A 13,445-nucleotide genomic window follows, 5' to 3' on the forward strand; every position below is an offset into this window, starting at 1 on the left:
ATGGTCAGTGAAACTCGATGTGTGCGCCTCGAGCTACCCTGAAGACATCTAAAAGTACTCAACCTTCTGCCAAGTATTCCATAATATTTGAGGGGTGATTAGCACAGCTGCATTTATAATGCATTGTCTCAGTTTTTCCAAAGTGTCAACTGTATCACGTTGGTACACAACACTTGTCACAAAGCCCCAGAAGAAGGTCAATGGGCGTCAAGTCGGTTGATCTACGTAGGTGGCCAGGCAAGGGTTCTCCTCTTCCAATCAACCTATTGGGAAAGTTTGCATTCAAGAAGCCACACACTGCTCCATAGCAATGGGGTGGAGCCCCATGTTGCTGAAAAATCGATTTTGGAAGGAGTTGATCAACAACAAAAGTTCTGCAACATGTCCAGATACACATTCCTTGTGACTGTTGCCTCGATGAAGAAGAATGGTCCAATAACGGAATGTTCTACTGAATGGCGCCAGGCTTGTTTCCAAGATAAATGTTAGTGCGCATCCGCATGAACATGCAACTGTTTTTTAAACAATTGCTCCATAAACTTGGACAGTTTCTGCATCTTGTCAGCTGTAAATCACGATATCTTCACCTGATTTTAAATAGTGAGCATTTATTTCTCGATCCCTCTAAGCAGGATATGGTGTATTTTACACTACAGAAATTGACTACTTTATAGCACTGATCTTAGGCGACGAGAAAGAGGTCGAAGATCTAATGAGGCAATGTTTATCAGTCCAGCAGACTTGTATCTCAGGTGAAAAAGAAATAGACATATTGTCACTGTATAACGTGATTATGCAGCGTAAGCGGATTCCTAGTCTCCATACGATGGCGGTAAGGTTAGCGCACTCCAGAAGGAATGCTGACAATAACGGAACAAGAAACACGGGTGCTAGAAAAAAGGCGAGTGGGGATAAAAAGAGAAACCAAGAGTCAGGAAGTGATAGGGAAGAAAGTAGTGAAAAGATTAAGGGTGCAAGTGTAAGTGGAAATCTAGGATGTGAAAGTGAAAGCGTGGGGAGGGGGAAATAAAAGGGGAATAGAAGAAGAAGAAGAAGAAGAAGAAGAAAGTAATAGAAAGACAGAGATAGAAATAAAGCAGAGACGAACAGTAAAGAAAGGTCAGAACCAGCGACAGCTGAGGATATAGCAATGGTATTAGATATGATTAAAAAATGTGGGGATGTGATCAAAAAGTGCTAGTAAAGGGAAATTGTAATTATAAATAATCGAGAAGTATAGGGGAGAGAGAAAGTGTATAAGCTGATGTGTAGTATTTATAGGAAGTGAGAGTAGTGTGAAAGGATTAGGTGTAAGTGGAATAGTGAGAAAGTGAAAATGAGCGCAAATAGGAATGAGTGAAAATAGTGAAAAAGGGTTAAGAGAAATGAACAAGTGACAGCATAAAATTAGTACTAACATTTGAACGTTGGAACAGTATATGAATATAAGAGAAAGATAGGAGAAAAGGTCAAAGAACAAATGAATAATTCAAAATGATAATTTATAGAGAATAAGTGAAATTGAAATTTTAGTGAATAGTAGCTAGAGGAAAAAGAGGGTTTGAAAGGCGTATATAATTTTAGATATTAGGATTAATGAACAAACAGAGAATAGCAAATGAAATGTAGGAGAAATACTGAAGGGGAGATTGAACAAGTAATAAAAAAGGTACATAGTGTAATTGGGAGTATTTGTGTAGATGTGTACTGCAAATAATGTGTTACTGTAATATGTTAATGGTGGCACCGGATACAGAAATATGAGGTACACCATTATATGTAAAGAAGTACTGTGACCAAATATATCATATCATATCATATCATATCATATCATATCATATCATATCATATCATATCATATCATATCATATCATATCATATCATATCATATCATATCATATCATATCATATCATATCATATTGTGACAGCGACGTGAGATTCGAACTCACGACCAGCGTCCCGCAAGAGAGAAGATCGCGCGGAGCACTTTGGGATGGCGCGCGGGCTTCACGGGGAAAGGGGAAAGGGGCCTACACGCGAGGGGAGGCTGCGCGCGCAGCTGCTACTTAACGCAGTGAATGTGGAACGACCTTCCCGACTATTCCAGAAATCCGTCGAAGTGGAAGACTCGCAAATTTTCGAGGCTACGTCGCTGTGGTTATAAATTACGGTCGCGAAGGAACGACAGCAGAGTTTTCAGTTATTCAGTCAGTGAGTAAGCCAGAGCAAGCAAGCCAGACTTGTGTGCCGGAGTTCGACTCGAGTGTGCGTCCGCATCTGCGTCAGCATCCGAAGGCCTGAGTTCGAGTGCAGTGGACCGCAGTTGGAGGGACCTGAGTTCGAGTGCAGTGGACCGCAGTTGGAGGGACCCGAGTTCGAGTACAGTGAACTGTCTCTGAAGGTCTGTGGTTCGAGATACTGTGAACTCGAGTGACTGAGATAGAAGAACTGTGAACTGAGAACGGGTAGTTCTGATTTATAAATAGTGCTTTGTAAATATTAGTTAAGATTAACAGTTCATTGTTGTTCGTACTAGTCCAAGCAAATTGTCATTGTCGTCGGTGGAGTGCTATAACGAATACTTTGTTGAGTGAAGATCCAATTGTTGACGAGAGCGTTTAAGGTGAATTGTAGAAAGGAATTATTGTTGTGACGAATAAATTACATTGTTGTTACTAATAAAGTTCACATTGGTGTCAGAAGTGGGATATTATCGACAATGGAGAACCTACAGCAGATCCTGCAAGCCATCGCGGAAATGAAAGCTGAAATGAAAAAGGACATAAGTGACGTAAAAGCAGAAATGAAGAACGATATCAGTGAGGTCAAGAACGACATAAGTGAAGTGAAAACGGAGATGAAAAGTGACATAAGTGAAGTGAAAGGCGACATAAGCGGAGTGAAAGGCGACATAAGCGGAGTGAAAGGCGACATAAGCGGAGTGAAAGATGACGTCACTTCGCAAATTGAAAGCGTTTCGGCCCACGTAGATGGAATTGTCGCCATCGTGAAAGACGAACTCAAAGCCGATCTTGACAACCTAAACAAGAATTTTACAACTATAAACGAGACAATAACCGAATTGAGACAGGAGGTAGACCATTTCGATGGCAAAATCCGTGATCTCGAGCGTCGTCAAGAGCAGACGACCGAGTTGCTGGACAAGACGAGTGAGATGATGGATAAACACGCTGAGGAAAACAAGCACATTCTCGCGTTGGTGGATCGCCAGGCTAGAGAACATAAACAGATAGTTGCCGAGGAGGTTCGACGTGCCATGCAAGAAGCGGCCACAGAGTTGAGGACTCCATATAGTGCCCCTGCGGAACCATCGGCTTCAGCCAGACATCACAACGTCAAGACGCCGAAGTTCGACGGTACGACGTCTTGGGCGATATTCCGTCGCCAGTTCGAGGCCATCGCAGAGCACAATGGGTGGACGCCAGAAGAGAAAACTACTCAGCTGCTGGCCGCGCTTCAGGGACAGGCGTCGGAGATTCTTCACAGCGTTCCAGAAGATGGGACAGCCGCTGAGATAATGGCGGCCTTGGAGGGACGTTATGGTGACCATCAACTTGCGGCAGCGTTCAGGACCCAACTGAAAACGAGGGTCCAACAGTCAGGCGAGTCCCTCCAAGAATTCGCGATGGCGGTGGAACAACTGGCCCATAAGGCGCTCAGGGGCCTACCTAATGACTTCATCGCTGGAGAGGCGGCCTACACCTTCGGCAGCGGAGTTCGAGACCCGGAAATAAAGCAACAGCTACTCTTGGCAGAGCATCGCACCATCAATGCAGCTCTGGCGGCGGCCCTCAGGAAGGAGGCAGCCAAGTTGACGGCGAACGTCTCGGCATCGCACCGGATTAGGAGCGTCGCGGCGGCCGACGTCGAGGAACGTCAACCGAAATCACCCGAGCGACGAAGACGAGGAGTGCCCACCTGCTGGTCCTGCGGCGAGCCTGGACACCTGAGGAGGGACTGTGACCGATCTCGACACAAACAGGAAAACTAAAAGGGGCCGATGCGATGAGGGGCACGTCGGCGCCGTCATCACCATCCCCTCGGCTGATCTTGAAGACGGTTAACAGAAGATGCGACGATGGGCTGATTGCTGACGGATGGATAAGAGGCCGCCCATGCAGAGTACTGGTAGACACAGGGGCGTCGCTCACTATCGCCAGACCGGAAGTCGTGCGTGGACTACCTGGGAGGACGCCGCTGCGCCGGTATGAGCTACGTACTGCCTCAGGCGAGAACCTGCCCATCCAAAAAGAGGTTTTCCTGGACTTGACCTTGGGAAAGAGGAGACTGGAGATGTGGGTGTTCGTCGCCAACATCACTGAAGACGTCATCCTGGGACTCGACGCCATGCGGATCTTCGATGCAACGGTGGACGTCCGGCGCCGTATCCTCCGTTTTGGTCAGGATGAAGTGTTCCTGAGGGACGTCGAAGACCAACCCATGGCCAGCAGACTCAACTTGGAGAATCAAGTGACAATCCCAGCAGGCTGCGAGATGGTGGTGACGGCAAGACTGGACGGACAACCTAAGAGAAACCTGCTCCTCGATTCGCAAACATCTCCGATAGATGGGATTTATGTGGCCAGATCCCTACTCCCGAATCAGAAGGTGGTACCGGTGAGGGTCCTGAATGTCACCAATCGGGACAAGGAGGTGCCTAGTGGAACTGTACTAGGTAACGTCGAGCCGGTGGTGTCTGTGACGTCGCTGGCAGAAAACGAGAAGTGTCACCGACCACATCCAGATCTAGACCCATCACTGAAAGAGCTGGCTCGAGAATTGCCGGCGAATTTAAGCAAAAGAGAAAGAAGACAAGTCCACGATCTACTGACAGAATTTCAGGACGTGTTCAGTCTGTCTGAAAATGACTACGGGAGAACGGAGAAAGTTCAGCACCGCATCGACACCGGAAATGCTCGCCCAATCAGACAGCCTCCTCGACGCGTTCCTCTAGCTAAACAGAGGGAGATTGACAGCCAACTGGAGGGCATGAAAGCAAGAGGGGTCATCGAGGAATCCGACAGCCCTTGGTCATCACCTGTGGTGCAGGTGAAGAAGAATGGGGACCTGCGTTGCTGCGTGGACTACAGAAGACTGAATGACGTCACCAGGAAAGACTGCTTTCCCCTTCCACGAATTGACGACACCTTGGACAACCTGGCCGCAGCAGAGTGGTTCTCGACGTTGGATCTCAAGTCAGGATACTGGCAGGTGGCGCTACATCCGGAGGATAAGGAGAAAACGGCATTCTCTACAGGCCAGGGAATATGGCAGTTCACCGTTATGCCGCTCGGCCTCTGCAACGCCCCGGCTACATTCCAGAGACTAATGGAATCCGTAATGAGAGGCCTGACATACGACACCTGTTTGCTGTACCTTGATGACGTCATCGTGGTGGGCAAGACTTTCGGCGAACAGCTGTTGAACCTGAGGAAAGTGTTCGAGAGACTGCGACAAGCCAGACTGAAGTTGAACCCGAAGAAATGTCATCTATTCCAGAAGAAGGTCAACTAGTTGGGGCACGTAGTAGGAACCAACGGAGTGGCCACGGACCCGGAGAAGCTACAAGCTGTCAGAGGATGGCCGAGACCGAGGGACAAGCAGGAGCTGCGCCGCTTTCTCGGCCTCTGCACTTATTACAGAAGGTTCGTAGCTGGGTACGCCAACATCGCTAAGCCTCTAACCCAGCTGACCGAGGAGAAACGACAATTCCAGTGGACAGACGAGGCAGAGTCATCCTTCCAGTCGCTGAAAGAGGCGCTCTGCACTGCTCCTGTACTGGGATATCCCATCCCTGGAAGGAAGTTCACGCTCGACACGGACGCTAGCAACGTAGGCATCGGCGGAGTACTCTCTGAGGAACAGGACAGGCAAGAGAGGGTGATTGCCTACTTCAGCCGAACATTGTCCAAGGCTGAGAGAAACTACTGCGTGACGCGTAGAGAACTTCTTGCCATTGTGGAAGCCCTGAAGCATTTCCACAAATATTTGTATGGCCAGGAGTTCCATCTGAGGACAGACCATTCTGCACTCACCTGGCTATTGGGCTTCAAGAATCTGGAGGGGCAGACCGCCCGTTGGGTTCAACGTCTGCAGGAGTACAACTTCACCTCTGAACACCGACAAGGGAAGAAACATTCCAACGCTGATGCCCTATCACGACGTCCGTGCCCGGATGGCTCCAAACACTGCCTGAAAGTAGAAGAGCGGGATGGCGCCCACGCAATCCGAGCAATTGCCGCCCAGCCGAGCCCAGGATGGGATAACGCAGCCATAAGGAGGGAGCAGCTGGAGGATCCAAACATTGGACAGCTACTACGTGATGTGGAGTCCGGCCAGAGACCAGTATGGGCCGATATCGCCAACCGTAGCACCACTTACAAGAGCTACTGGGCCCAGTGGGAATCCTTCACTGTCAAGGACGGTATCCTGAAGAGGATTTGGGAGTCGGCCGATGGAAGGACTCGCATAGAACAACTTGTCCTGCCCAGGAGCAAGGTGAAGTAAGTGCTGGAGGAGACTCATGCTGGAGTGACTGGAGGCCACCTGGGAGCCAACAGGACGCTGGACAAGTTAAGGCAGAGGTTCTATTGGTTGCATCAGAGAACCGACACGGAACAATGCTGCCGAAGATGCGACACCTGTGCAGCCAGTCGCGGACCAAGGACCCGCAGCAGGGGAGCCATGCAGCAGTACAACGTGGGAGCTCCTTTTGAGAGGATCGCCATCGACGTTGCTGGACCGTTCCCGGTCACGGATCGCGGGAACCGCTACCTGCTAGTCGCCATGGATTACTTCACAAAATGGCCAGAGGTGTACGCGATTCCCAACCAAGAGGCTTCGACGGTGGCCGATGCGCTGCTTGACAACTTCATCTGCCGATTCGGGGTGCCCCGGGAATTGCATAGCGATCAGGGGCGCAACTTCGAATCCAACCTGATGGGAGAATTGTTCGAGCGTCTGGGGGTGCATAAAACCAGGACCACTCCCCTCCACCCACAGTCCGATGGTATGGTGGAACGCTACATCAAAACCTTGGAAGAGCATCTGCGGAAGGTGGTGTCCAACCATCAACGAGACTGGGATGCCAGAGTCCCACTGTTCCTCTTGGCCTACAGAGCTTCGGTCCACGATACAACAGGGATGACACCGGCAAACATGGTCTTCGGGAGAGAGCTGCGCCTGCCCTGTGATCTGCTGTTTGGCACGCCACCCAGCGCCGACCAGCCAGCAACTGACTATGTGGTAGAACTCACCGAGAAGTTGAATGGAGTTCACCAACTGGCCAGAGAGCACCTCAAGATGGCCAGCGACAGGATGAAGGTGCGCTACGACAGATTAGCCAACTCTGCAGGATTCCAGGAGGGCGACCTGGTGTGGCTGTATCGACCTACCAGGACCAAAGGGAAATCACCAAAGCTGCAGCGTGCCTGGGATGGACCATACCGCGTGGTGACCCGGATCAACGACGTGGTGTACCGCATCCAGCGACAACCTCGAGGGAAGATGATGGTGGTGCATCTGGACCGATTAGCAGCCTACGAAGGGACTGCCCGGGACGAGCAGCCCTAAGGAGGGAGCAATGTGACAGCGACGTGAGATTCGAACTCACGACCAGCGTCCCGCAAGAGAGAAGATCGCGCGGAGCACTTTGGGATGGCGCCCGGGCTTCACGGGGAAAGGGGAAAGGGGCCTACACGCGAGGGGAGGCTGCGCGCGCAGCTGCTACTTAACGCAGTGAATGTGGAACGACCTTCCCGACTATTCCAGAAATCCGTCGAAGTGGAAGACTCGCGAATTTTCGAGGCTACGTCGCTGTGGTTATAAATTACGGTCGCGAAGGAACAACAGCAGAGTTTTCAGTTATTCAGTCAGTGAGTAAGCCAGAGCAAGCAAGCCAGACTTGTGTGCCGGAGTTCGACTCGAGTGTGCGTCCGCATCTGCGTCAGCATCCGAAGGCCAGAGTTCGAGTGCAGTGGACCGCAGTTGGAGGGACCTGAGTTCGAGTGCAGTGGACCGCAGTTGGAGGGACCCGAGTTCGAGTACAGTGAACTGTCTCTGAAGGTCTGTGGTTCGAGATACTGTGACCTCGAGTGACTGAGATAGAAGAACTGTGAACTGAGAACGGGTAGTTCTGATTTATAAATAGTGCTTTGTAAATATTAGTTAAGATTAACAGTTCATTGTTGTTCGTACTAGTCCAAGAAAATTGTCATTGTCGTCGGTGGAGTGCTATAACGAATACTTTGTTGAGTGAAGATCCAATTGTTGGCGAAAGCGTTTAAGGTGAATTGTAGAAAGGAATTATTGTTGTGACGAATAAATTACATTGTTGTTACTAATAAAGTTCACAATATCATATCATATCATACCATATATCATATCATATCATATCATATCATATCATATCATATCATATCATATCATATCATATCATATCATATCATATCGTCACTGTACAGAGATGGCAGGCCTTTAACACTAAGAATTCGCCATGAATTGTCACGAGGTGCCATTCGAAAAACGAGGTGTAGTCTCAAATAATACCACTGAAATACTGGAGAGTGAATAGGTTCTGTTTTGTTTTATGCAGATGTAAAATATGTTCTTTACTTTTAATATACCTAAAAGTGTGTTAATAGAAAACAGGTTTTATTTTCTACATTTAATTAATCTCTTTCATTGTCATTTTAATTCAGAGATTTAGATACCGCAATAATTTCAGAAAATTCAGTAACTGGAAGCCAATTTTGGAAAACTTTGAGTTATTTTTGTATAACTGTGTACTGATGCACATAGGTAAAAAGTTACAGTGGATATGAATAAAAGATACAATAATTGTATAACATTTTATTGTAAGTCATTTTTGGATTGCCTGTGTAGAAGTAAACTGTCGTAACTACCATGAATTATTGTTTAATTCACGTCTTGTTGAATAAAGAAAAATAAGTACCAGTAGGTCGATAAGCTTCAAAGTGCTTATTTTTCATTAAAAGAATGAAACTGATACTTGGGTAACCTAATTTTTCATACAAATTCCAAATGTTTATTTTATATTTAGTCAAAAAGTTAGTTCTAACTTTTGGTAATTATGCCAGTATTATTTTAAGGTTGCAATATGGGTATGTTTGTGCATATGTGTGTGTGACAGAGACAAAGAAACAGTTATCTCTAGGCTCTTGTACGGTACCAAATCTATTGGATGGATAACTTTTCCACCAATTCTTAATAATTGACAGATTCATGATGCCTACATTGAAGTACAAATTTGCCTGTTTTCATATCTGTCATCCAGGAATTTTTCATACCAGCACAGCGGGCAATTAGTGTATCCAAGAATGTTTTCTGTTAGTAAGTTTGGTAACCCAGCATATCAGGTAACATCACATTTGTCTCTTTCCTTTCTGCTACTTACTGAACAAATACACAAAGTACTCAAAATGGCCGCGGTTTTATTTCTATTTATTGGGTTATATTATTACAATACAGCATTTACTTTGCAGGTTGTTACTGTTGTCATTGTTTTCCAACGCAATCAGATGATTCAACAAAGATGTTCACTGAAATTTGCTACAATGATGACGTTGAATGATGGTAACTGGAAGGCAAAATTCATTAACCCCAATGACAGTGAGCCAATTGAATAGAATGACCAGTAAAATTCAATTTTAATAATAATAATAATAATAATAATAATAATAATAATAATAATAATAATAATAATGGCTTTATTTAACCTGGCAAGAACGAAAAAAACAAGTGAACCTCGCTTGGAATTCTCTCATTCAGAAACAGATTTGTTCTTCTTTTTATTCTTTTTCTGGTTCTACTCTCTGTTTCCGGCTTTGACTCCTAGACATTTCTTTCTCCATTCATCTCTCTCCAGCATTGCCCATTTCCGTCCTTTTGACACATACAGATTTAAGGTCTTCCTTTACCTCTCCTAACCATTCTAGTGGGGAAAGCCCAACTCTTCTGGTTCCATATGCGTTGGTGAGGGTTTGTGTTTTACAAGGATCATTTCCATCCTTCCACATGACATATCCCAGCCATCTGACTCTTCCTGCTTTGACTTCATTTATAATGCCAATTTTACCAAATGTAAAATACAATTCATGATTGTATCTTGCTCTCATATTACCATTGTCATTTACTGGACCATATACCCTTCTTAAATATTTCCTCTAAAAATTCTCAGTTTATTATCATTGTTTCCATTTATAGCCCAGGTTTACAACCATATAACACTAAAGATCTTATTAATGTTTTCTATAGTTTATATTTTGTATTAATATTCTATACGACGTGATTTAGTTGCTTTACAGGATTCATTCACTTGCCTTAAATATGACATTGGATACATGGCTTTATTTTCCCTTTGAATGAAGCCCACATTAAGGGCTCTATTGGCATTAAACCAGTGATCTTGAGTCTCATGGCGGGAATGTAATCACTTTTAAATTTAAGGAAGTGTGAAATTATAGCATTCATTTTTTAGTATTTATAGCAAAAATATTTACAAAAATATCATTTTATAGTCCACTTTGCTGTAACAGTATAACACTGAATGGTCTTCTTTCCTTCAAGCATTATGCCCTAAGGCCTGTTATGATCTCACAGTTGAATTTTCAACCTAGCATTTCACTGGACGACCTAGATCTTTTCCCATTTTGACGATAGTGAAACATGACTTTTGGGATTCTATTTGTATGCATCAATGCAAATGATTTATCCATTTGTTCTCATAAAGTTGTAAGTGATGAATTACAGGTTCTAATTGTAATTCTTCCATTACATCCTCATTATGTTTATGTTCCCATTTGGTATATCCTGCTGTGTATCCATAAATTTAATTTCATTAGCTTATTCTGCTTTCGTCTTTCTTCCTTAATGTCCATGCCTCACCATCATAACAGAGCACTGGTCTCACCAAGGTCTCTGAATGAACTTTCGTGTTTAAATTCAACGGTAACCAGCAATTATTATAATTTAAAAATCAACAATCGAAATATTACAAAGAGCTGGTGTTGCCCTCAACATGCTCTGTGATTTTAATTAATTCAATTTTAACTCTCTGGCATCTCCTAGTGCTTTCTGGTTGAGCTCACAGATGTCGATACTTGTCAACAATGTGACATTGAAAAGTTTGATTAGGTTCCTGATATATTGTGCTTTATTTGGAAATTTGTTAATTAATAACCCGGCACAATCACAATTACACTAACATTCATATAAATTTCCAGACTTTAAACACCAAAGATTCTTCAAGGAAAATTCCCTGAGTGCTGAACCCAGGAATCGAACCTGGAACTTCCAGATCTAGAAGCCGGCATGCTAACCACCAGACAATGCAATGCAGGCAGTCAAACTTCCTCTGAGCAGACGAAAATAAAGATCAATATTCGGCATGCCAGTATGCCAGACCCCACAGGAATTAAGTTTCTGGCTGTGCCTTAAGAATGAACAAAATCTGCAAAATTTATTCCAATTGACATTAAAAAGATCGCGCATTCTTCTAAATCGCTCTTATTTCGCTAAAAATACAATTTATCACAGTAATATCTATCTATAGCACCAATTCACAATAATGAAAGTGGGTTTAAACGATTGGAATTATGATGAAATATAAAGAACACTGAAAAAAGGAACAAAAGGGACACTTATTTTTATAGCGTTTATAGCAACTGCGACACTTTCATGCTTCTAGTCATTTGATATCACAGGAATTTTAGTAAATCATTAAGCCTGGAGAACATTCTGTATTGCTACTCTTTCTGGGAATATTCTGAGTCTTTGTATTGATAAGTGCAGTTTTTTGTTTATATTGTTTTGCTTTGCATCTTGCCTTGTTTCTCTTGTTATTTTACGTGGAGACCACCACATTTACATGACTAGTTTGTATTAGAAAACAAGACGGTAAATTGAGTAAAATTCAACGTCAGTCATTAGAAACCAACCAACCAACCAAACATATTCTGGTTCTATTCTGACTCCTTTAAACAACAGATGCTGTACTAAGCAAGAAGAAAGAACTAACACATGCTATTTCAGTTAAAAGAACATGAACGTGATTGCAGTTCCTTTTAATTAGAACTTCTGATCACTTTCTTTTTCCCTTAAAATTATTACAGATTGCCCTGTAATCATTCTACCAATGTACTGCCAATACCTTCACTATTACTATCCCATTAATGAATATCATGTCTGGAATTTCGGGAATAAGTGCAACATATCTCACTGTTACGTGAAATAAACACAGTTTAGAGAAACACAACACAAAATATCAAAACAACAAACCTGTGATAGAAGAGTCTAGCCATTGCCATACGCTGCTTCTCACCACCAGAAAGCACATCCTTCCAGTCTGTGGAAACATGCCATCCACCTTCACGTTCGACGATGTGGTCAAGATATACTAGACTCAGGCAACGCTCCAAATGTCCTAGTGTCATGCCCTTCCTCCTCATATCAGCTTCAGTATCTGGATAGATCACCTGATCAGCTAGTGATCCCAGTGACATGTATGGTCTGTAGGACACAAGATATGAAATGTCACATTAACATTCTAAAATATTAGTATCAAAAATTGTTTATAAAGTTAATTTAAAAGAAATTAAGTATATAAAAAGAAAAAAAGCTTCGTGTTAGAATCAATAAATTTATTAATTTTGACCAAAATGTTCATAATATCCGGATAAACTGTCTTGCAGAACTGAATTCCACATTAGGACAGCAGTTCCTAAAATGTAGGTTGCAGATAAATTTTGGTGGGTTGCGAGGAAATGGCAACCACAAATCAAGTGCAGTAATATTAACCTACAGTGTTAAGTATAGAAACTTGGTTGGTTTACACATACTGATTAGTCAGTTTGAATACTGGATGACAGTGAATGTCTGACACTATTTTTTGACAGCTAAAACTATAATAAAATAGTATGTTTTGAACTGCAATGACTCATGAAGTGAAAAGTATTAACAAAAGGAAGGAAGCAATATTTGGCACTGATGCATTTCCGGTAATAAATGACATCTTCGACCCATATAGAATGATAGGTGATGCAGATGCCTCAAAATCTATCAAAGAGCATATTGAAACCTTAATCCTTAGCCTCATGCCTCAGACACTACTTTCCTTTGATAGCCAAGGGGAAACAATGGATAAAAAATCCTTTTGTAGAAGATAACTTAAAAAAGTGAATCTAACATAAACACAGAAAGATTCCTTGATAGAGCTCTCATGTCAATTCTCAACTAAAACCAGCATTTCATAAGACTAGTTCAGTTTCGTTTTGGATTAAATTGAGAAGTGAATATCGAAAAATATAAAAAATTACTTTGAGGTACGTGATGGGTTCTTCAACAAAATATCTATGTGAACATGTCTTTTCATCCTTGGTGTATTTGAAAAATAATTATACAAATG

General features: G+C 43.6%; 1 protein-coding gene across 1 annotated transcript in view; it reads right to left on the minus strand.

Moving 5' to 3' along the window:
• Abcd1 (ATP binding cassette subfamily D) overlaps positions 1-13,445 on the minus strand; it is a 397,244-nt gene that overhangs the window by 40,418 nt on the left and 343,381 nt on the right. The window contains exon 8 of the mRNA XM_069838061.1: positions 12,320-12,550. Coding sequence (XP_069694162.1) covers positions 12,320-12,550 — 231 coding nt within the window. The remainder of the gene's footprint in view (positions 1-12,319; positions 12,551-13,445) is intronic.

The sequence above is a fragment of the Periplaneta americana genome, chromosome 10 (genome assembly GCF_040183065.1).
Source record: "Periplaneta americana isolate PAMFEO1 chromosome 10, P.americana_PAMFEO1_priV1, whole genome shotgun sequence".
NCBI classification, from domain to species: domain Eukaryota; kingdom Metazoa; phylum Arthropoda; class Insecta; order Blattodea; family Blattidae; genus Periplaneta; species Periplaneta americana.